General features: G+C 42.6%; 1 protein-coding gene across 1 annotated transcript in view; it reads right to left on the reverse strand.

Annotated features, from left to right (window-relative positions):
• DRD3 (dopamine receptor D3) overlaps positions 1 to 25,529 on the reverse strand; it is a 43,275-nt gene that overhangs the window by 11,572 nt on the left and 6,174 nt on the right. The window contains 3 exon segments of the mRNA XM_029578034.1: positions 2,883 to 3,019; positions 5,593 to 5,705; positions 9,273 to 9,583. Coding sequence (XP_029433894.1) covers positions 2,883 to 3,019; positions 5,593 to 5,705; positions 9,273 to 9,583 — 561 coding nt within the window.

The following is a 25,529-nucleotide window of genomic DNA, read 5'->3' on the forward strand; positions in this document are numbered from 1 at the left end:
ATGCAGCTCCATCACTGCTCTCTACATTAATGGTGGGGGTGGAAGGGGAATAGAACAAAGAGCTAAGAGAAACAGATAAGTATGAGAGAAAAAATGTGTGAAGCTTGCTGGGCAGACTGGATGGGCCATTCGGTCTTCTTCTGCCGTCATTTCTATGTTTCTATGAGTAAACACTAATCAGTTTACTCTTTTTTTTTTTTTTGAAAAGAACACAGACCAGGAGACATACAATGAAGTTACTGGGTAATACGTTTAAAACTAATAAGAGAAAATATTTTTTTTACTCAACTCATAATTAAGCTCTGGAATTCGTTGCCAGAGGATGTGGTGAAAGCTATTAGTGTAGCTGTGCTTAAAAAAGGTTTGGACAAGTTCCTGGAGGAAAAGTCCATTAACCATTATTAAGGTAGAATTGCATAAATCCACTGCTTATTCTTGCGATAAGTAGCTTGGAATCTGTCTACCCCTTGGGATATTGTCAGGTATTTGTGACTTGGCTTGGCCACTGTTGAAAACAGAACACCAGGCTTTATTGACCTTTGGTCTGGCAAGTCTTATGTTATGAGGGTTTTCCTCTTCCAGTTCACTCACTGACTGGTAGGGATTTTTCCTCTGGGTTGTTTTTTTGGGTTTTACAATTTTCGTGGTAGGAGCCTTGTGAGATCCTGGGTACCACCTGGATTCAGGGCATGGGGAACCCTGTGTCTGGGGCTGCTCAGGTTAAGGAAGACCTGCCCTTCCATACCCTTGACAAGGACGGAGGAAGTAGTGACATGCTGCAAGGAGGAACCCCGGTGTTAAGATTTATTGAAAGGAAAATGACTTGCATTTGAGATCCAGGAGGATGATTTTTTGGCTGCCCCTTCCTTCCTGCATTGGAGCAGGGAGAGCTGCCTGTATCCAGAGGATCCTTCCCATTTGGGATCCAAGAGAGAGAAAAAAAGAGATCAGAGGAACCAGAGACTTAACTGAAGATTGCTTACTAACTGTGAGCAAGTGCTCAACAAAGATCAAGGAGGACACCCAGCTGGTGTTTCACTCCCTGGGGAGAGAGGGAATTTATTTCTCTGTGCAAAGGACAGGGTTTTCCACCCAGGTAAAGGAAGCCTTACCCACTTGGGAGCTCCACTTGTCCCAGCCCTGGAGGGTGGACGTTTCCCTTGCCCTGGTTCAGAGATTCATGCACAGGTAGAAGGGAAAGACTGTAAGGAAAACACACAAGACATTATGGCGCAGAGGATTTTCTTGTTGCTGTCATTCTACAAATGTGTTGCCAATCGGTAAAGATTTATTTGGACACTGACTCTGGCATGCGTGTGTTGGTTTTTTTTTGTTTGTTTTTGGTTTTTTTTTTTGGACTAATTACTGCATCCAGATTGAGACGAGGAGATACCACTTCCCACGGGTAAAGAGGAAGGTACATCCAAGCCATCGTTATCAATCAGGGCCCTGAAAGATCTCCCACTCCCTGTGGGGAAAAAGGATCTAGGCCCTGGGAAAGAGAAACATTGAGAGAGCTTATTGTGAGGTCCCAGCTCTGAAAAGACTTAAATACTTTTATAGCCCCATCTGAGCGCAGCCTGCCTCCTGGGATGGGGGTTACATCTAAAATAAAACTAGAAGCATTTTTCAAACAACGAGCAAGTCTTGCGCTTTATTCTCTGTCCTCTTTGCATTAGGTTCTTGTTGAAGCTTTTGCATTGTACAACATCTTGTCCACTGTTCTCCATGAGCCAGTTGCATTGGACTTACTGATTTCAGCAACCTGAATTATGCACTTAATGGCCGTAAAGATGTCCTTGAGGGACATTTAATTGAAAAGGGGAACATATTCTAACTGAAAATAATGCCACCATGAACATTTGCTTTCTGTATTTGATACCAATGGGCAAAGTGAGAGAGAAACAAAAAAAAAAAAAAAAAGCAGCTGGTGATCCTATATCCTAATGGCATTTCTGTTCTGGGGCAGTCACGCAGGGCCCTGGACCTTCTCTCAGTGCAGGTCAACCATGGGTGAGTTGTGCCAGAGAAACTGGCCAGATATTACACCTCTGTTTTATAGGGAATCCCATAATCTTTATTATATATAGTAGAGCAGGGGTGGCTAACCTGTGGATTATACTCTCTTGTTCCCCATGGCAACTGAGCACCACTGCAGATGACAGGAGAGGGAGGCTGAAGCAGGGAGCACACACAATAGAGCAGGGAGAAGATACATTTGGCTTCCTTCTCCAGCCCCTTCTCTCCTGTCCTTGCAGTGCTATTGATTGCAGTAGAAATTGGAGAGAGGGACTGGAGCAGGAAGCAGAGGCTTTTCTCTATGCTCAGCCCCTCCCCTCCTGCCTGCAACTAGAAGCATTGGAGGACAGGAGGGAAGGGGGTGAAGCTGGGGCTGGCAGGACAGCAACCAAGAGCCAGTAAGCTTCCTGCTCTCCTCATCCTGTCCACGCCCCCTGCTGCCAGGAGTAGTGTTCTTCTCTGCTCTTCTGACTGAAGGGGGGTGAGGTGGAGTGAACACTCTCTCTCCCAGGTCCAGCAGATCACTCTGCTCCCAGGACTTGGGATTCAGCTAACAGCAGAGGGGAAGAGGAGGCCACCCATAGCTTCATTCCGACCCAGAATGATTTGTGGTGAAGGAATGGATGAATGCTTGGGAACTAACAAAAAAGGAGAAGGTTTGGAGAATCGAGGGGGTTGAATGCAAGGGAACAGCACAAGAAGCTGAATGCCGTGGAGGAGGTGAAGATGGGGGGTGCATGTCCTGTCCCTCGAGTCAGCAGAGAAAACTGGACTCTCGCATTTTTATTCCTCTCCAAGGTCCAAGCTGGCACGTGTTCTGCAACATTTATTACATCCGATTTCGCCAGCTGTGGCGATCTTACCTGTGGTGTTGAAGCCAAAGAGAAGCGGGCAAGAGATGACGAACGCCAGCACCCAAACCACCACAATCATGAGGGAGACCCGTTGACAGGAGCTCTGCCCGGTGTTGTACTGGACCGGCATCACCACTGCCATGTACCTGGGAGGGGGTAAGATAAACGAAAAGGTGGCAAACAAGGAAAGCACAGCATTAACAGTCAAGAAAGGGACAGTGCAATGATTTTGAGAAGAGGACATAAAATTGAGAGAGTGGCTATATAGCAGGTATTCTTAGACTTCATCACTCCCCAAGTCACTTCCCTTTCAGTGCCGTTTTTATTTTAAGTCTTAAAATGCTAATTACTGACTCTGTTGTTTTCTGTGTTTCAAACATGCTGTGGTATAAAGGAACCACAGTGAGAAGCCACAGGTGGTCTGCAAGTCTCAGATGGAGTAAAACTATATAATCCGCTGCCTGGAGGAATAGGAATAAGGTTTTCTGGTTCAGTATATTAGCAACAATTCGATCGTTAATCAATGGTGGAACATCAAGTGAATTCCAGTAGGCTAGGCAGTCCCTAGCAAATGAACTAAGCATTGCACTGCTGTCTGCTCTATTACACAGCAATTCTCTTACATGTGAACTGCAAACCCTGATGCCTCCTAGATAGCTTAGTGTCCTGTAGGGGCTGTTTAACTAAACAGTGTCAGCCTCAGGGCCAGACGGGGCCAGTTTGAAACCAGGATTGGGGGTTGCTTCTGCTCCATTTGGCTTGTTATGCGGTTACTGCTTATGTGGAGGATGGGGAAGGCCCAGGATTGTCGGGGGGGAGGGGGGGGGTTGTGTTTTTTTTATTGTATTGTATGGTTTTGGTAGAATGTTTCTTTTTGTTTGGGTTTTTTGGGGGGAGATTAGTTTTCTCTTAATTTTGTTTCATTTTGTTTAATAATTTTGCTTTTATTTTTTTTATCACCCCCCCCAAAAAAAAAATTTTGTGTATACTTCTAACAGTTTTATATCAGCATATTTATTTATTTGTCGAATTTTATATACTGTCGTTCGGTTTCGCCATCACAACTGTTTACATACTCCATCTCTGATGGCTCAGTCTATATCCCCCTCGAAGATGTGCCCAGTGCTCCCAGCACCATCTGCAGTCCATCAGTCCTGGTCTCCCACCCACCTGCACTAATGTAAAATATTGTACATGATTTCTGTTCCTAATCACACAGCAGCTTCCACAGTACTCGAGGCTATACACCCAGAAAGATTTTAGGATTTCATTCTTTCATTAGGTACTGAAGGTTTTATTTTTGGTTTTTTAAATTGAGCTAACAATGTATTTCTTTGCTAGATTTCCACATCTATACTCCCATCACCAGACCAAGGCAAAATGAGCAGTTTAATGCAGATAATGATATTTCTACATATCTAAGTGACCCTAACATGACACCCACATCTTGGGGCCTGGTGCACTAAAGCTTGTCTATGGGGAAAAATGCTTAAAAGAGAATTTTAAAAGCTGGACATGCACATTAATTAGAGGATGCGCAAATAAATTGGGCTCGTGGGTGCAGAGCGGATTTTAAAAGCCAGCGAGATGCGCACGTATCTCCCTTAGCGCGCTCACATCTAGAAACTTTTTTTTCAAAAATGAGCAGGGTGTGATCTGGGCTTGGGCATGAACCTGAGATGTGCACGTAAATACTTATGCAAATCCAGCACACGCAGAGGCCCCCTGCCGCATAATTTTACTTTTGCTATGGATGACGTGCAGTTCAAAAATAAACATAAATAGGCAGATCTGCGGGGTTTTAAAGGTTGGGGCTAACTGATGGGGGATGAAGGCTATTGAAGTGGGAGGAGTTTGGAGGACCTGTCTCTTCTGGGCAAACTGGGGGATGAACTGGTAAAGTGGGAAATAGCATCGGCATGCGACCCTTTTTTAAAGTCCTCCAATTTTCGCGGTAGAAGCGGGATTTGCACACTGATGCGAGTGCGCCCTCTTAAAATTTGGCACATGTGCACAGAGCCAGGCTATTTTATAACATACGCACATACACGTGTGGAAGTTATAAAATATCTGCATCCCTGGGCGTGGGATGATGCACTGGCACACATGTACTGGTTTGAAGTTCCCAACAAAGGATATTGGGACTTCCTATAGTTACTGCACAAAAAAAACCCCAAAGCTATGCAGGAGAAAAGAAACAGGTTTAGGGCAGGTTTAGCAGTGTTGAATGCCTTTTGCTTTAAATTTTTTTTTGTTGTTTTTTTTTGTCTCATAAAAATATGTAAAATCACAATTTACAATTCATAAAAATGGAGGAAGTAATCGCACAATATGTACCTAGTTGTACCTCAGGTTTTTATGGTAGGTGTCAAGAGGGAATTTCAGACACCCCCTGCTCCCCAACTTTAAAAATACGAATTCTCAGGCCCTCTGGTACAGATTGGTGAATAAAATGCTCTCTCTTGATTATAATGAATTATTTTCATGAGCTTGCTAGAAGAGACCTTCATTGAATATCTTTTTGTACGGACCAGGGCTTCCTTGCACTCCTGGTTTGTTTCTTAGTGAATATGCTCTCTCAATATCCCTTGCATGGATAGCCAGAAAGTGGCCTGCACTGTATAGAGAATAGTGCCCACTGCAGTGCTAACACCAGCATCTTGCCCGCTTCCCTTTTCTCCCAGAGCAGTGACGCGACCCAGGCTTGAGTGGTCCCTACCTGTCGATGCTGATGGCGCAGAGGTTCAGAATGCTGGCAGTACACATCATGACGTCCAGCATCACAAAAATGTCACAGTACGTGCGGCTAAAGGTCCAGATCCCTCCGGTCACCTGGGCAATAATTACCAGTAATCAATTAAAAATCTGTATTTATTCTACCCCCCAAAAAAGAACGAAAAAGAGTCAGCACTCCTATCCCCCCCCCTGGATAATCAAAGGATTCCTGTCTTCCTGCTTGGCAGTACAGGACAAAGATCTCTGGGCTGCCAGGCTAGGTCCAGCTCAGGTTTAGCTAGTCCTGCGAGTAAACACTTGTTCTGAAAATCAAATCCCCCCCCCGGTAACTCAGTGATGGATAAATCAGCCCCATCCAGGACTGCTTCATGTGGTGGTGCTGCCCATCTACTACTGCCTCAGAGGACCCTGCTGCTGGAGAGTGCAGCTAGTCATGATGATGGCCCCATTCCTTTTTGTGGGGAGGCTAGAAATGCTGCTGCTGGAGAGTGCAGCTAGTCATGATAATGGCCCCATTCCTTTTTGTGGGGAGGCTAGAAATGCTGCTGCTGGAGAGTGCAGCTAGTCATGATGATGGCCCCATTCCTTTTTGTGAGAAGGCTAGAAATGCTGCTGCTGCTGCTGGAAGGACACTGATAAGCCAATCTGACAGGCCCAATCTTTGATGGATAGGGAAAAAAAAATGCATGTATACCAATACACACACATTCTCACACCAGGATTTACGAGATTAGTACAGCGACCTCCTCAACATGTTAGGAAAAAAAAGATTGATTATTGGAGAAAAAAGAGAGATTGGCATAAAAATGTGTTCAAATGGTGAGAGGCAGAGCAGAAGATAAGAGTACAATTTTATGACAGCAAATGGTTTCCTCCCAGAACTTTCAGTTTTGAGCTATAAATTTACAAAAAAAAACCCCCACACATCCATAAATCCCATTTGCTAAAAAAAACCAACCAAACTACAATGCAGAACATTTTCCCTTGGCATGTTTACTGTAAACAATAAGATAAAGGTAAACATGTATTTTTTTTTCCTTCAGGCTTCATTTGTGGGTCTTGTTTGCTGTGTGCACCATCTGTGTACACGGCGTGATGGGGACTGCTAGTGAATCACTGAGTCAGGTACTGGCTACAAGATCCTTGCACTGACGATCATCTTTGTAACAACTTCTTGGAGAACCAGATCGCTTGTCAGTGTACAAGAAGAAATAACATTCTTTAAAAAATCCATCCCACTGAAGCATGCTGAGAAGAAAATATTTTGAGTCATGATGTTCAGAGCATTCAGAAAGCAACCAACATGTGGGAGGTTTCAGGATCATGGTACAATGGACTGATGCATGTTTTCGAATCATCAGTGGCAAGGGCACAGCTAGTGTTAGCTTTGGTGTCTTTACACCAGCAGACCTTCTGCAGTATTCTTTGAGGCTTCATCTTCTGGCCCTCTGGGTCGGCTTTAGTTATTCAGAGTCGCCCCTCATCTGTGTTTCCAAGGATCTGTTCATTAGAAAAGGGTTTGCTATGAAGAGGCACCACCTACGTGTCCAAAGATACGATGCACATTGGAGACGCAGCAATTATGAGTTATTTATACCCCTCTTACTTTAAACAAGTTGCAAGAAGGCAGGAGATTTAGAAAGGCATAAATCACACTTCCCAACACCCCATGTGGCCTACCTTGAAGGGATGCAGATGTGGCAGCCGGAAACAGTAGAGAAAGAAAAGCATAGTTCAGCAACTTCTGGGCAAGCAAATTATGTCTGCATTGACATCTGTCTCATGTCATAATGAATTTCCTTTTCTTCCACTGTCACATAAAAACTTTGGAGATGAAAAGATTCAGTTTTCCTCCCTTCCCATACTGTATAGACACAGTAAGTCCACTTGTGCCTTTTCCCTCTTGCAATGTGTATTGCTTTGTTTTTAATATCACATAAAAATATACTATGATGTGGGGTTTTTTCATAAAAATCCTGGATAGTTTAGGGAAGTGGCATGGTCCACTAGTTAGAACAGTGAACTAGGAGTTAGTAGGAGTCCTGCAACCCATCTTCAAGACTTCCCCTCTGCTGCTGATTCTCTGTGCGCTTAGGCAAGTCACTTTATCTCCCCCATGTCTCTGGGATGCAGTTGGAAATGAGGCATTTGTCTTACTCCACCATTCCCAGTCAACAAACACATTTATTTCTAATTACCTTAATCTCCGATGAGGAGAATAACCGTAACAAAGTCTGACCTTTTTACGGGAAGATTGGATACCTGCTTTCGAGTTAGTGAAATACTGTCTTCCTTCTGTATCATTCTTAGAAAGTGGTGTGAAATACAGTACTTTTATTTCTATAAGTAGCTTTCTTTACTGATATGAAAATAGAGATCATATCGGGAAGCGGGCACTGCCTGCAGAACAGTGAGGACGACAGGCCGGCTCCAGGTCTTATAGCGCAAACATCCATAATGGAGCCATGTCCACTGTGGGAGCCTGTGTATCGATCCCGGCAATTCCCCCGACACTGAAGAGACCGCTACAGATTTGTACTTTTTGAATCTGTGTTGTGGAGACTCTCAAATGGACTGCTGCTCCAAGATAACTTATCCATTAAGCTCTTTGTACAACACTACATGCCAAATTAAAAAGAAAAAACCTCCAATTATAAATGAAGTGTCTGCTTGAACAATGTATAGCATAGCTCAGCACAGTGAAATGTCCCTGTAGAATAGAATAATGCAATGTCCTCTTCTGCATTACTTCCACCAAGAGAAATGCACTGCAAATCATTCCAGTGTCAGGAAAATTATAAGATGACATCACTTTCTATGCTTCCTTACTATAAGAATGCTTTTACATACTTTGCTTCCATTGAAGCTCATTTACACTGGGCAATAGTTCAGCTGTTTTCATGGTGCATTGTAATGCAAACCCTTTATCAATCAGAAATGTTCAATTTAAGGTTTCTTGATTTTTCTTCCTCAGTTTCCTTGCAGCTTTTTCTTTTTGGCCCAGCAGTTGCCTCCTGCTCCTTTTGGACTTCCAGTTCTGCCAAGAGCCTTCATTCACAGCTACTCAGAGAAGGGAGAGGGGACTCCCTTATTTTATGTACCCCCCCCCCTCCACAAAATCTGCCCATCCATCATAGTGATAGTCCTTGGCTAGGGGGCCCAAGACTGTGGCTCCTTTTAGAACTCTACATCCAGCCACCAGGCATCATCACTGCATGATTGAGACTCCCTCCTGCTTGGGGGCTGTTAATGCACCTCTGTGGCATCCCCGGCCCTGGCTGGCCCAATTAGCAGAAGACCTGACCTGGGGAGTGAACCCAGGTCTCCAGCACTGCCCCCTACAGTTCTTCAAGCAGCCATGTTTGTACTAAGGGCAGAAATGGCACCCTATGTGCTGGTTTCTGTAAAGGTGCTGGTTCTATGGTAGGCTATATGCATGGGTATAGCTAGCCTTGTAGACAGAATGGAGACTAGATCTGTCTAGCAGAATTCCAGAATCTTTTCTTGAATCTAGACTTTTAATGGGAAAGTTAAAGTAAAATCTGGTACTTCTGACCTAGGGAGATGGGATATTGACTGTATTATACCTGAGAGACAACTTAAGCACCAATAAGGCACATGTACAATCGCATATGCTGGAATAGACTTAAACAAAATGCTCACCTCTAGGTAAACTACCCAAGGCATCACCAGCGTGGCGACAAGCAAGTCTGCCACTGCCAGGCTTACCACCAAGTAGTTGGTCGTGGTTTGCAAGGACCTCTCTCGGAGCACTGCCAGACAGACTAGCACATTGCCAAATATAATGGCAAAAATGAGAATGCAGTAGAAGAGAGCATAGTAACTGTGAGGATGCGGCAAGTCTTGCACTGTTGAGTTGTCTTGTCCAGGTGGAAGGGTGGTGGTGCTAACATTGAGGTAGGTGCCCACTCCACTCAGCAATGCCATTTGTAGAACTGGAAAGGCAGGGACACCTGTAAAACAGACAAATGGCAACAACTACTGAAAGTGCACAACTGAACATGGACTCTTGTCTTCCTGCTTTCAAAACCCATTATCATTTGTTGTTCCTGTTCAGCTGCTGTTGAAATGATTTTCAGTTCTCAAAATATTAATAAAACCACATCAACCTTCCCCCTCCTGCCCAAAATAAGGAAAGAAACTGTTTTTTATACCAATGACCTCATCTTATGTTTTGAATGTGTAGGAAAATCCAGCGACATGCCACCAACTTCATATCAAGTGGTTCTTGCAATTCTGCTTCATTGGGTGAGACCTGAAAGTATATTGTATAAATCAAAGCAAAACAACTCCACACTATTATGTTATCTCAATAGGATACTTGCTTACACTATGATAGTTCAGATTTAGCTGTGGGCAATACTGACTCATTTACTAATATCAGAAAATTCAAGAGAAACTTAATTTATAGGAAACATGCACCTGGTTTCCCACCTGGTTTTCCCAGCTTAAACTACTGGGGAGGAATTCCCAGTCTGGGAAGTGAAACTAGCACACAATCTAGACATGCTCCAAGTATGCAAATTTAAATATATATATATATATATATATATATATATATATATATATATATATATATAAAAATGGTAGTTGTGCAATACATTTTTACCCACATCCAGGGTGGACAATTTTCCAAAAGCAGATTTCTGTGGGTAAAATATGTTTTGCCCATGAAAATCTATTTTCAAGACTATCCTTTGTGTGGAAAATTCAGCTGCAAGACAATTTAACAGGTTGATGAAAATGCCACTTTCTGTCATCACTTTTATAATAATTCCCTAGTCGGGATGAACTACCAGAACTGATGCCAATGCAATATTCCAATGTATTCACTAATACATTTCTGCATCTAAACTTCCACCCACCCTAGGAAAACATTCCTGATGCTGCATTTCAATCCTGTTCACCTATATAAAGGAAACAGAACTTAATGTATGGCCCTACCAATGCTAATAAATCCAATCTAGAACTTGAGCAAGTATTAGCAATCAATCTGATTTTAATCAAAACCAACACTGTGAATATTTTTCTTGTCTTCAGTTTCTGAGAATTTATGAATATAATCAATAAGTAGTGATTTTATTGATCCTCTGGCTGTAAAGAAATGAGAGATCAGATTCTGAGGCACTTTACAATATGTAAGTTTGTGTGCTTCAAATGTGCCGTGCATTACTGTGGTTTTACGATCCATTATCTTGCTTACCCCTAGATTCATCATCACCGCCCACAGCGCTGCTGGGAGACAACTCCGCCAAAACCCCGCTCACATTCCTCTCCCCCCCCTTCCCCCTAATTTTAATAATACCACATGTGATACCAGCACATAGCACAATAATGAATGACCCAGTTAGTTTGGGGAGACAAGTTCTCCAGCCCAAGTTTTGAAAGATGATTCAAAGTCCTTCCTGATACCATTGATGAAGGGTGAAATTACAAGTCAATAAATCAACATAAAAAACCAAAACAAAAAAACTAAAGGGGGCACATCTACCAAGCACTACTCATTTCAAGTTATACTGTCATATGCATGCCTACATCTATGGGCCCAAACTCTCCAATGGATCCATCCCTTATAACATTGCAATTTACTGATGTCATCTTTTTTTCTTGAACTCTGCAAATATCAGTCTTGTTAGTTCTCAACAGATATGACTGCAGTATTTTTGAAGGACTCTTTCCTCTACAATATATCCTTACCGGCTTCCTTCCTGGCTTTTTTGCATGTGATCAACATTGTTCATGAATTTATTTCATCTCTTCATTATGAATTTACTTATTTATAGGGTGCTTTGGGCAAAATTGCCTTGAGAAATCTAGTGCAGCTAACTCATCAGCTCTACTTCTGTTTTCATTTACAGAGTTAATTTTTTAATGGAACACGTATATTAGAGGACTGATCCTTATAACTACATGACCCTATCACTTTATGCTACAAATCAGCTGTCAAGAAATTGTGGCCAATTCCTGCCCTAGAGGGCAGACATTGCTCTCATCATGTCTAGTCTTTCAGACTTGGCAATTTGTGTTTCAGAAACACAATTTGAGAGTACTTTTGTACCAGAATTTGCTGGCAACTACCACTTTTTTTTTTTTTTTTGCCAGGCTAGGAGATCCATTAACCATGCTTGCTTTTTGAAAGAATCTTTATTGAATTTATGCAGTTTAGAATTTCCTATTTCAGGCACATTTATGGAACTGTTCATCTGTAAATGATATTTGTTTTAAGCCAGAGCCTAATGATTCAAGAAAGTACGCATTAAAGGTACTTTTATTTTCAAACTGTGGTACCCAAGCTCAGGGCCAGCAAACTCAGATATGTTGCTGTGGTAATGCACAGGACCCAAAGAGAACGATGAGTGCACATTCCTGGAGAGAAAAATTTCAGAAGCAATGCAGGGCATGAGGGTAACATACTGGCAAAACATAACCTATATTATGGGTGGGAGAAGGGGGTTCCTGACTTAAGAGATCTATTACTTCAATACATTTCAGATGTTTGCACATTTCAGGGTCTTTTAAATATATTTGATCCCTCCCTCCCAGAAAACACACCTCCTCCAATGACTGCAATGGGAAAGCAAAGTTCCTCAGTTGGCTGAGGATTGGAAGGAAAACCTCCTGCTGCCTGAACCCTTCAGGTGCCCTCTTCTGTCACTTGGGGTCATAGCCATTCCTCTTGCCCCACTGCACAAAAATATATCTGCAATGGATCTGAAACACCATGCCAGTAGACCATCTCGCACAAGTGCACACATTGTCAAGATTCTAGGGTTCCAGTATCAACTAATATGCTTGAGGTTTTTTTGTTATATATACATGCACTTCAGCTCTAAAGTAGCTAAACAGAGGTCTGTGATCCCAAATCAATTCCAGTAAATGGTGAGTTACTCAGTAACTAAAATATCTGACATGATTGTTGGGAGTATTCTAAGCTAATTGCAGTCAATGTTTTATTTATAAATTCAAATTCGCCTCCATGATATATTCCAAAACAGAATGGAAATTAATTGCATTCAACATTTTATTGTGTAAGTACAGCTATACATAAGTTCTCCATATGTGCAGATTTTAGATAGGTACACATTTTTCTAAAGTTATAGAAAATTACATGGCATCCACTGAAATAATGTAATTTGGAGACAAAAATCATACTACTAACTTTAAGGAAATAGGACTATACTATTCCAAATTTGCAGACTCTGATGAAACAGACAAGGAGCAGTGAAAGTGGGGGAAAAAAACAGAATGAAAGAAAAGGCATAAAAATGGAGACAGCTAAATAAAGTACAGAAGAAATATTGGGGGAAAAGGGGCTAGAAAAAGTCAAGGGCTGAAGAGGGAGAAGATAGCACAGGAATAAGGAGTCATAAAAGAAAGAGGAAAAGAGTGATAAGGGGGGAATATCGTATAGAAGCACGAGTAACACACTATTTCCTTTTCACTTGTTTAGGATATGTTCAGTTGCTTAGCAGTGCCAGAACCCATAGACCCGTGCAAAAAGGCAGGTTTAAAGCATATTGACAAAGCTATTCAGTTACACAATACATTCTAGACTTACCTTCACATTTATGGTAAATATATGAAGGTTACCCTTGACACCTCACCACTTGACTCCATCATCTAGGTCCAAAAACATGGCAAAGAAGCAAATCTTTGTCCTTCCAGGACAGACAAAAGTGGTCCAGGGATAATTAGGCATGTTAACGAGAGAAGTAGCTGCTGTGTGTGCCTCACAGCGCTCTGAACGTCTCTGCCAGGATCTGACTGGTATGAATCCCGGTCACTTAGTTGCGGTTGAGAGTGTCTCTGTCCTTGGTGCTGAAGCAGGAGACCTCTAGGTTGTTCTCTCTCAATCCCTTGCTGTCTTTCCTTCTCCCGTCTCTCTCTCATTCTTCTCTGCATTATTTTGTTCTCTTGCTAACAGCTTTTTTTTTTCTAGCTGCATTTTGCTATTACTGATCCATCATTCTAGTCTCTTGCCCACACAGCTGGTGCTTCATTCCCCTCATTAATTGCCGGATATTCTCGCCTTTTTCCATGTCATCTATTGTCCACAGTATAAGGATCGCTTTCATTTTCCATTCTTTAACTCGCTAGTCCTTGAAAGACCCTCCTGGCAGGCAGAGACCAGGAGTGCTGTCAAAGCTCTGTTCTGTCTGTGTTGCAAAAAGGAAAGAGGTGATAGTTTAAAAGGAGGGAAAAAGTCTCCGAAGAAAGGTACTTTTTTTTTTTTAGTCAGAAAAATAAAGGAAGGTGAGAGAGAAAAAAAAGCATGATAAAAGACAGTTTAAAGAACAAACACTAAAAGGGAGGTCCATTATTTGGCAAGTTCTAGAAAAATGCCTATGATTGTTCTAATTTGGACACGACTGTATATATAAAACCCAGAAACATTCACCTTTTATACACTGTAATACCTTTACTGAAATAGGACTTTTTAGATTCATTATTTTCCAATTATCCTATAACAAGACCTAAAGGCTATATTTAAGCCAACTGAGGACGATGATTACTAGTTACTTTATTCTAAGGTCTGAGTCTGGGTATACTGCCATGGGCAAACTGTGCCCACCCTTAATACCCCTTAAGACTAGTGGTAGCCCAATTCCTCTTCTATTTCCAGATTAAGCATCCCTTGGGAAAACGTTCTTAACTCTGCTCCTAGTATCTCCCCCCTCGTCTCCCTCTAATCAGGTCCTATTCAGCGCTACCACGACTAATGGTCATGAGATCTATGTACACAGTGGTCTATGAAGTAGGTTAATTTGCTTATTTTGATTAATTAACTGCTCAACCAGACCTGCCTGGGGGACATGAGCACCAGGGCTGAGGACTACTGCTTTAGAGCAAAAAACTGTCTTTGGGACACCAGGGCTTCCCCTATTATAAGTATCAACAGAACTGAAGGGCATCCTCTTGCTTTCAACTTTAGTTAAGCTATATGAACACTATATTTCAGATTCTTGCACATACATTTCTGTGGTTAAACTAGATTTGTAGATTTAAGAACATAATAGGAATAGCTTCATGGAAGCAAGTTTGCATTACTCTTCCTCCTTATATGCATAACTATACATCCTTAAATATAATTAAGAAGTATATCCCATAAAAGAAGCCTTTAATGACAGAGGACTGGTTAAAAGATCAAAGTCATTTATTTCAGATAATACCAAATATATGACAGTTTAAACAAATGCATTGAAATACATTTTGTGGGCTTTGGGCTGCTTTGGAGTTACCCATGTATCCGCATGTGCTATCTGTGTCCTTAATTACATCTGGTGTCACCCATCAGGAAGAAGAAGTTCTTCGTCAGTATCAATAATGAGAACATAGTCAGCGGGACTCTATTCTAGAATGTGTCATCCTAGTCATGGCTTTTATTAAGAACAGTGATTTCTTTGTCTTATTATGCAGCACTAATATAAATTGAATAAAGACCTGTTATATATAGATGAGAATTGAGTGTACCTTCATACGATGCAAACCTGTGAGGTTCTGCTATCTTGTCTATGAGCCTTAACACTGGCTTCTAATCATTAGGTACCTCAATGGTGGTTGAATTATGTTAATGACCACGGGGTTTGCATGCTCTTCAAACCTTAACTTGAAATATATTGCCAGAAACACTGGCTTTAACGCCACTTATCTCATGTTTGCTCAGGTAGTCAGTCTTGTGCCGCCGACACCGGGGTGTTTCGGAGCAAAGCTCCTTCTTCAAGGGCAGTACTTTGTCAAGAGCGACTGCTAGCACACTGTGGTAATCTACATAACATAAAAACACTCCATTATATTCATCCTTATGGTATTGACAATTGTCACTTAACTTGGTCACAATAGCAATGGGTAATACATACTTGTGAACGTGGCTGTTTCAATTGTGTGGACTTGGCGTTAGTAGTGCTGTCATTGATACTCCGCTGTGGAATGCATGAAAAAACTGCAATTAAAGCTGAAATATTCTTTAAAATTGTTACTTGCCAGTGCAACCCGCTGTCCAGGAGTTGTAGAAACGGCTATGTTGGCGTATGAAGAGACTGGAACTTACTGTATTTTTGACGGCTGTACTGAGCGGCTCCTTTTACTAACGCGGGAGTCGGCTGTAATGTCTCCATATTTAAAGGGATTCCTCCGAATCAGAATGGTGACGTATGGGGCGGTACTGCTGACGTCACTACAATTGTTTCATTATTGCGATGGTTGAGTGAATTTTAAATCATCGTGAGCCACTCTATTTTGTCATTGAGCCCGTCGGGTTCCAAAGTGTTTAGACGATGAATCCATTCATTCTCCTTTCTATTCAGGATGCTGACATGATCACCTCCTCGCCATGATGAGCGTACCTGCTCAAGAACCGACCACTTCAAGTCACTGAATTTGTGTCCGTGGTCTACGCAGTGTTGCACCATGGGGGCTTTGAAATCCTGATTATTGATTCTGCTTTTATGCTCTGTGAGACGAATCTTTATTTTTCTTTTCATTCTACCTATATAGACTTTAGGACAGGGGCACTGTAATGTGTAAACAACATGATCTGTGTTGCAATTGACATCACTGTTTAGTTTGACTACATATCCTGTATTTGGATGGGTCCAACTAATGCCCTGATGGGCTTGAGGGCAGAAAATGCATTTGCCACAGGTGGTTTGCCCTGTGGTAACAGGATTGGCTGATTCTGGAAGTGCTGCTCTGATAACATGTTGACGTATATTGCGGCCTCTAGAGTATGCAAACATGGGAGCATGGCTAAACACTGGGTAGGGACTGAAGACATGCCAGTATTTTTTAAGCACATTTCTGATCTGTGTGGTCAATTGAGTGTGTGGAAGAACGCAAATTATGTCTGTGATGTCTGGTTTATTCTTGTATTGCAGAAGTGCTTGTCTATTGGAATATACTGCCCTTTTGTAAGCATGTTTAATTACCTGTTTGGGGTAACCTCTTGTTGAAAAACGTGTAGACAGAACATGTGCCTGTTTATGGAACTCATCTTCTTCAGAACATAATCTTCGTATCCTGAAGAATTGTCCTACAGGCAATCCTTCCTTGAATCTCCTAGGATGGTGGCTGTCGAAGCGAAGTAGATTGTTTGTTTCTATCTGTCGGTTTTCTATATAGGGTGGTTTGCAGAGTGGATCCTTTCTTAATGATTTTGATGTCCAGATAGGATATAGTGTTTTTATCGTATGTAATTGTAAATTTTAAATTGGGATGTGCTTGGTTTAACCATTGATGAAACTGAAGTAGAGTTGCTTCAGTTTGTGTCCACACGAAGAAGATGTCATCGATATATCTAGTCCATTGTATTACATGACTGAAGTGACTGGAAGGGTAGACTGTAGCCTCTTCGAATTTTGCCACAAATAGATTTGCCAGATCCGGAGCCACTGGCGACCCCATTGCCACCCCGTGAACTTGCAAAAAATACCTCTGCTCGAATGAAAAATAATTGTGTAAAAGAATAATTTCTGATAATTTATATAGAAATTGTGATGGGATTCTGTGTGGTCGTGTTCTTCTTGCTAGAACCTCCTTAATGAGAGATAAAGCTTCTACCTGAGGTATATTGGTATATAATGCCTCTATGTCCAGGGTGACTAGAAGACTATCCTCGGTGACGGATTGTAATCGAGCTAATTTTGATAGCATGTCCGAGGTGTCTTGCACGTATGATTTGGCTAGTGGCACTTCCGGTCTCAGGAAATAATCTATGAATTTTGCCAATGGTTCCAGTATAGAGCCATTGGCTGAGATAATTGGACGATGAGGTGGTTTCGTGAGGGTTTTGTGAATCTTGGGGACCCCCATATATTACCGGGGTCCTTGGATGTTGGACTCGCAGAAAATTATATTCTCTTGTAGTTAGATACCCATTCTGTTGGGCTTCCTCAAGGAGTTGTTGTATCCTATCTTGCAACATCATTGTGGGATCAATATCCAACGGTTGATAAAATTTTTTGTCTTGCAGTTGCCGTAATATTTCTGACTTATAGTCAGAGGTGTTGAGTATGACTATTGCTCCTCCCTTATCGGCAGGTTTTATGATGATGGAAGAATTTGTGGCCAGGGTTGTCATTGCTAAGCGTTCTCCTCTAGAAATATTATAAAAGGTGTGTGTTTTAGTCCTTTCTAACTTGGCTATGTCCCGAAGGACCAGTGTTTGGTATGCTTTTATTTGTTCATTGATGGGACCTGGAGGGATCCACCTTGATTTGTTTTTGAAAATTGAAGCATCTGGAATTTGCATGGGTATGTCCTGAAAATAGTGTTTAATCATTAAGGAACGAAAGAATCTGTATAATGATATACGGCACTCAAAAGGATCGTGTAGTTATGTGGGAACAAATGATAGACCGCGGTTAAGTACAGATTGCTCCTCTTGGGAAAGACTATAACTAGATAAATTGACTACTGCTGATTCTGTAGCGTCTGTGACCTGGTGAAGGGTTTGTGCCACTGTACGTCGTCTTCTTGCGCTGGAGGAGCTTTGTTTCTCTTGCCCTGTGTGTGGGATGGTTTGTGTTTTTGTCTTCCCTTCTCTAAAAAAGTGGTCTGTTCCCCACGGTCTTGTTCTTCTGATCCACTTGTGGAATCTTCTGTACCTGAGAATGCTACTTTCCTTGGTTTGCGCGATTCTTGATTTTTTTGGTCCTTTTTATTTTTATTTTTATTGTCTAGCCAAATCATACGTGCAAGACACCTTGGACATGCTATCAAAATTAGCTCGATTACAATCCGTCACCAAGGATAGTCTTCTAGTCACCCTGGACATAGAGGCATTATATACCTCAGGTAGAAGCTTTATCTCTCATTAAGGAGGTTCTAGCAAGAAGTGGCTCACGATGATTTAAAATTCACTCAACCATCGCAATAATGAAACAATTGTAGTGACGTCAGCAGTACTGCCCCATACGTCACCATTCTGATTCGGAGGAATCCCTTTAAATATGGCGACATTACAGCCGACTCCCGCGTTAGTAAAAGGAGCCGCTCAGTACAGCCGTCAAAAATACAGTAAGTTCCAGTCTCTTCATACGCCAACATAGCCGTTTCTACAACTCCTGGACAGCGGGTTGCACTGGCAAGTAACAATTTTAAAGAATATTTCAGCTTTAATTGCAGTTTTTTCATGCATTCCACAGCGGAGTATCAATGACAGCACTACTAACGCCAAGTCCACACAATTGAAACAGCCGCGTTCACAAGTATGTATTACCCATTGCTATTGTGACCAAGTTAAGTGACAATTGTCAATAACATAAGGATGAATATAATGGAGTGTTTTTATGTTATGTAGATTACCACAGTGTGCTAGCAGTCGCTCTTGACAAAGTACTGCCCTTGAAGAAGGAGCTTTGCTCCGAAACACCCCGGTGTCGGCGGCACAAGACTGACTACCTGAGCAAACATGAGATAAGTGGCGTTAAAGCCAGTGTTTCTGGCAATATATTTCAAGTTAAGGTTTGAAGAGCATACAAACCCAGTGGACATTAACATAATTCAACCACCATTGAGGTACCTAATGATTAGAAGCCAGTGTTAAGGCTCATAGACACGATAGCAGAACCTCACAGGTTTGCATCGTATGAAGGTACACTCAATTCTCATCTATATATAACAGGTCTTTATTCATTGTATATAGTTTCATGTTATAGGATACTGGGTTAAATATTTCTGTATAGCACTAATATAAATAGCATATTAAAAGGAAAAAGCTACCATTAAACATTTAATAGAACTGATTGCCACAAAAAATGTTTAAACTACCCCACACAAATAGGAATTCTTTTCCTGCCTTTTCCCCCTTATTGTTTAGACAACTCTAGCCTCTCCTTCCCAGACTGGAATGCTTAAGCAACTCCATGACTGGCAGGGGCTGTCACACTAATGACAGCCATCTCTCCCCTCCTTCCAGGGCTCTAGTACATCAGCCTCCACAAACGACCCTCCACCTGCCATCCCCATCAGACAGCAGATTTCAAAGCCAGGGTTTACTGCATCATGGTGCTCTGTGCCTGACTAGACAAGAGTCCAATAGAATGATGCGCTCTGATGCTGACTGCATGCAAATTTGAGGTTGCAGGAAGACTGCATGTTGCTATTTTGTTTTGTCAAAAGTTGCTGCCAAATTTTACCATTAAAGTGAAAGTAAGTTTGCTTACCATAAAAGGTGCTTTCCATAGATGATAGGATGAATTAGCCATTACATGTGAGGTGACATCATCTGACAGCACCAAATGGACCTCTTTCTCTTAGCTACTAGAGCTTTTTCTTTACTGAGTATGTGTGGGAATTCCCACTTGGGCATTGTTTACTGACCCCCTTCAGTCAATTTTAGAGCTAATTCTAGCTAGGTAGTCAACACTCCAGGGAGGCGGGTGCATATTTAGTATGGCCAATTCATCCTGATATCTAGAGAAAACATCATTTATGGTAAACAAACTTGCTTTTTCTATCAATAAGCAGGGCTGAATTAGCCATTACATGTGGGGAGTCCCAAGTTGAATGTTGCAGCAAAGCATTGACTGAATAAGCAATCCAAACTGCACTGTAGAAAGTAGACCTCTCTGTGAGCAGGCTACACAAAACAGCTTGTACGAATTTACTATCACTTTTTGAAAAATTGCCCATACAGTAATGGGACACAAAGATGTGTGTACTAGTGACCTGTTGCAGCTTTGCAGATGTCTTCAAGTGGGATGGTTCATAGATGAGCTACTGATGCAGCCATGGCTCTAACTTGATGAGCCTTAATGGTGTCGGTAATTTGTCGGTTTGCTAGTCTATAGCAGTGCAAAATGCAGACTTCTCGCAAGTTGGATGATGTATGTTTGGCTACTGCTGTGCCTAGTTTGTTAGGATCCTAATAGATGAATAAATTGATCAAACTAAGAAGAGGCCTTGAAACAGAGAGTTTCACTGATATCACCTCAGTCTTTGATATCACAGATCATTAATATCTTGTTTCATTTTGAAATAATCTGGCCTAGCTGACACTATGTTGAAATGGTTTACATTTTACCTATCCAACCAATCACTACAAATTTGGTTTGATGGCAAAAAAAAACTTCATGGCAGACTGTACATACAGGAGTACCTCAGAGCTCCATGTTGTCATTAATGCTTTTTAATATTTATTTTGCACCCATTTGCAAACTGTTGGCTACTCTTACATATGGATACATTTTTGCAAACATCAAATTTATTGTGTCCTTACAACCTGGTCAGACACCTGCAAGCTAATTGGCATATGTCTGTTATCTATTAAACAGTAGCTGCATCATAATAAACTCGCTTTGAATCACTCAGAGTTTATGCTGATCCAGAGTGTACGAGTGATGTAAGCTTGCGCCCCTCTTGCCATGACACAACTTCAAAGGCAAAGTGGGCAAACAAGACCTTGCATGGGCCAGACTGAAAGAAGGTCCAGAAGTCTAACTATGGATAAAGACGAAGGGCAGGCTGAGCTAAAATGAAACTGAAAACAGGCTGTGGCTGAAGATGAAGGGAGGCTGAGGACTAAAGCAGGCTGAAGGCTGATGAATGCAAGATGAAGGGATCTGTTTGTCCTAAAAAAAAAAAAAAAAAAGGGCCTTCCTGATGTTCCCCTTGTTACCTCAGAGTCCTGATGTCATCCAAGGTCACCGCAGGCTTTTCCTGCTACAGCTCCTGTAAGAGCACTGATTTTGGGCACACGTACACCTAGGGGGGAAGGTCCAGAGGAGGCAATTCGGGTGGCATCTTGCCGCGTCATGTTGCTCAGTGGTGTCCCGCTGTAGTAAAGCCTTCTGGCCTTGGGGTAAGTGCAGCCATGTGTGGGGCCATCCTGTGTGCAGCAAACTTAACATCCAGCATCCGCATTCCAAATGGTGAGCTTCTAGTGTTATAGAAACATAGAAACATAGAAATGACGGCAGAAGAAGACCAAATGGCCCATCTAGTCTGCCCAGCAAGCTTCACACATATTTTCTCTCATACTTATCTGTTTCTCTTAGCTCTTGGTTCTATTTCCCTTCCATCCCCACCTTTAATGTAGAGAGCAGTGATGGAGCTGCATCCAAGTGAAATATCTAGCTTGATTAGTTTGGGGTAGTAGCCGCCGCAATAAGCAAGCTGCACCCATGCTTATTTGTTTTACCCAGACTATGTTATTAGCCCTTATTGGTTGTTTTTTCTTCTCCCCTGCCGTTGAAGCAGGGAGCTATGCTGGATATGCGTGACGTATAAGTCTTCTCCCATGCCGTTGAAGCAGAGAGCCATGCTGGATGTGCATCGAAAGTGAAGTATCAGGCCCATTTGGTTTGGGGTAGTAACCGCCGTAACAAGCCAGCTACTCCCCGCTTTGTGAGTGCGAACCCTCTTTTCTTCTCCCCTGCCGTTGAATCAGAGAACTATGCTGTATATGCATTGAAAGTGAAGTATCAGGCTTATTTGATTTGGGGTAGTAACCGCCGTAACAAGCCAGCTACTCCCCTCTTTGTGAGTGTGAATCCTTTTTTCCACATTTCCTCTTGCTGTTGAAGCTTAGAGCGATGTTGGAGTCAAGCCTGTGTATGTTTATTTAATAAGGGTATTGACTCCAGGCAGTAGCCATCATTCTGGCGAGTCACCCACTCTTCATTGGCAGCCTCTTGACTTTATGGATCCACAGTGTTTATCCCACGCCCCTTTGAAGTCCTTCACAGTTCTGGTCTTCACCACATCCTCCGGAAGGGCATTCCAGGCATCCACCACCCTCTCCGTGAAGAAATACTTCCTGACATTGGTTCTGAATCTTCCTCCCTGGAGCTTCAAATCGTGACCCCTGGTTCTGCTGATTTTTTTCCTTAGGAAAAGGTTTGTCGTTGTCTTTTGATCATTAACACCTTTCAAGTATCTGAAAGTCTGTATCATATCACCTCTGCTCCTCCTTTCCTCCAGGGTGTACATATTTAGATTCTTCAATCTCTCCTCGTACGTCATCCGATGAAGATCCTCCACCTTCCTGGTCGCCCTTCTCTGTACCGCCTCCATCTTGTCTTTGTCTTTTTGAAGGTACGGTCTCCAGAACTGAACACAGTACTCCAGGTGAGGCCTCACCAAGGACCTGTACAAGGGAATAATCACTTCCCTTTTCTTACTCGATATTCCTCTCTCTATGCAGCCCAGCATTCTTCTGGCTTTAGCTATCGCCTTGTCGCATTGTTTCGCCGACTTCAGATCATTAGACACCATCACCCCAAGGTCCCTCTCCTGCTCCGTGCACATCAGCCTTTCCCCCCCCATTGAATACAGTTCATTTGGATTTCCACTCCCCATATGCATGACTTTGCACTTCTTGGCATTGAATCTCAGCTGCCATATCTTCGACCACTCTTCCAGTTTCCTTAGATCCCGTCTCATTCTCTCCACTCCTTCCGGCGTGTCCACTCTGTTGCAGATCTTAGTGTCATCCGCAAAAAGACAAACCTTACCTTCTATCCCGTCCGCAATGTCGCTCACAAAGATATTGAACAGGACCGGTCCCAACACCGATCCTTGCGGTACACCACTTAAAACCGCTCTCTCTTCAGAGAAGGTTCCATTTACCATCACACATTGTCTTCTGTCCGTCAACCAATTTGCAATCCAGGTCACCACCTCGGCACTCACTCCCAAGCTTCTCGTTTTATTCACCAGTCTCCTGTGCGGAACCGTATCAAAAGCTTTGCTGAAATCCAAGTATATGATATCGAGCGCTCTTCCTCTATCCAATTCCTTGGTTACCCAGTCAAAAAAGTCAATCAGATTTGTCTGACAGGATCTTCCTCTGGTGAATCCATGCTGCCTCTGGTCCATCAATTCTCCGGACTGTAGATAGTTCACTATTCTCTCTTTCAACAGTGACTCCATTACTTTTCCCACCACTGAAGTGAGGCTAACCGGTCTGTAGTTACCAGCCTCCTCTCTGTTCCCACTCTTGTGAAGCGGGACCACCACCGCTCTTCTCCAATCACTCGGCACCACTCCCGTTTCTAGGGATCTATTGAACAGGTCGCACAGCGGTCCCGCCAGCACATCTCTGAGCTCCCTCAATATCCTTGGATGAATCCCATCAGGCCCCATGGCTTTGTCCACTTTCAGATTCTTTAGCTCTTCCCATACATTATCTACTGTAAATGGATTTTCCTCTGTTCCGCTTCCCTCCAGGTTCTTGTTGTGTAGAGATGGTCCTTCTCCAGGGTCTTCTTTAGTGAACACAGAGCTGAAGTATTCGTTTAATATTTCTGCCATTTCTTCGTCTCCCTCCACACATTGATCATTTCCACCTTTCAATTTCACTATACCACTTTGGACCTTTCTCTTTTCGCTGATGTATCTGAAAAATGTTTTGTCACCATATTTTATCTCCTTGGCAATCCTCTCTTCTGCTTGACTTTTTGCCAACTTGATTAATTTCTTTGTCTCCCTCAGTTGATACAAATATTCTTCTTTGTGCTCCTTCCTTTGGGATCTTTTGTATTTCTTGTATGCAGACAACTAATCCCCTGCTCCTTGTGTCCCCTCCCCTGCCTTTGTACATAGTAAGTTAAATTCAGAACATGTTTTCGGTTAAGATAGTTATTATGTAAAGCAAGTTCTCTGTATAATTTTCTCTGTTAATCTGTTATACTGTATCATGTCACCAAAAGGCTTGCCTTGAGACATCCTGTTGTATATAAACCGGTATGATATCTCAAATCGAATATCGGTATAGAAAGACAAAATAAATAAATAGTAAGCCCAGGCCCTTTTACAGTTTAAGGTATGAAGGACTTTCTCACCTTCATGTTCATGTGGCCTTGGGAAGAACATAGGTAACATAATGGCTTGATTTAATATGAAAAGCTGATACTACCTTTGGTAGAAACTTTGGGTGGGTGTGGAGCACCACCCTATTATGGAAGAATTGTATATAAGGTGGATAATGAACTAAAACCTGAAGCTCGCTGACTCTTTTGACTGATGTTACTGCTGCCTGGAATATTACTTTCCAGGTTAGAAACTTGAGTTTCCCATTGATAGCAGGGCTGAATTAGCCATGCTGTCTGGGGATGTCCTCCTCCAGCCTCTAGGCGGAGCTTCTCCTAGCAGTTACAGAGCTTTGCTCTGTGTGTGGTTACGCACATCTTCCTGCGCGATCTAGTGCCCTTATTCCCCCTCAGTCTGTTTTTTTTCATGTCTCCAAACACATGTGGAGTTTTCTTCTCCTGATGCCTCTCTGAGTTCTTTCTTAATAAAAACAAAAAAAACCCAGCACTTTTCAGTGCTACCATGGGGCTGAAACCACCTGGCTTCAAATAAGGTGATGTCTATCACAGACTGCCACAACTATTGTTACATCTGCCTTGGCCCGGACCATGACCAATCAGCATGCTGTGACTGCGGTCACATGTCCGTTCCCCCCCCCCCCCCCCGGCCCAGCGGGCTTAGAAGAGAGCGAGGCTCAGAGAGGGACATGACGAATCCTATGCCCTGCCATTGGAAACCCACTCCTCTCCGGGACCAAACATGGAGCGCCCCAAAAAATGGAAGAGAGCTTCCTTACTGGGACCCCAAGGTAAAAGCACTGACACAGTACTGTCAGTCCTTATTGGACATGGTTCGCCTCACCCAGACCATGAGCAGGGATACAGCCTGGTGGCTGTGACTGGAAACAGACACGTGAGGTAATCCTCACCACGGACACTTCATGCAAGGGATGGGGAGTCCACCTGGGCCAACTTCAAATGCAAGGCTTATGGTCAGCGATGGAGCAACCTCAAACCTCCTGGAGCTGCGAGCGGTGTGAAATGCTCTTCTAACCTTTTGTCAACCAGGTTTGGGGCAGGAGGGTCATGATTCACATGGGCAACCAGATGGCCATGTTCTACATAACAAGGAAGGAGGGTCTGGTTCATG

This window comes from Rhinatrema bivittatum, chromosome 15 (assembly GCF_901001135.1).
Source record: "Rhinatrema bivittatum chromosome 15, aRhiBiv1.1, whole genome shotgun sequence".
Lineage (NCBI taxonomy): Eukaryota > Metazoa > Chordata > Amphibia > Gymnophiona > Rhinatrematidae > Rhinatrema > Rhinatrema bivittatum.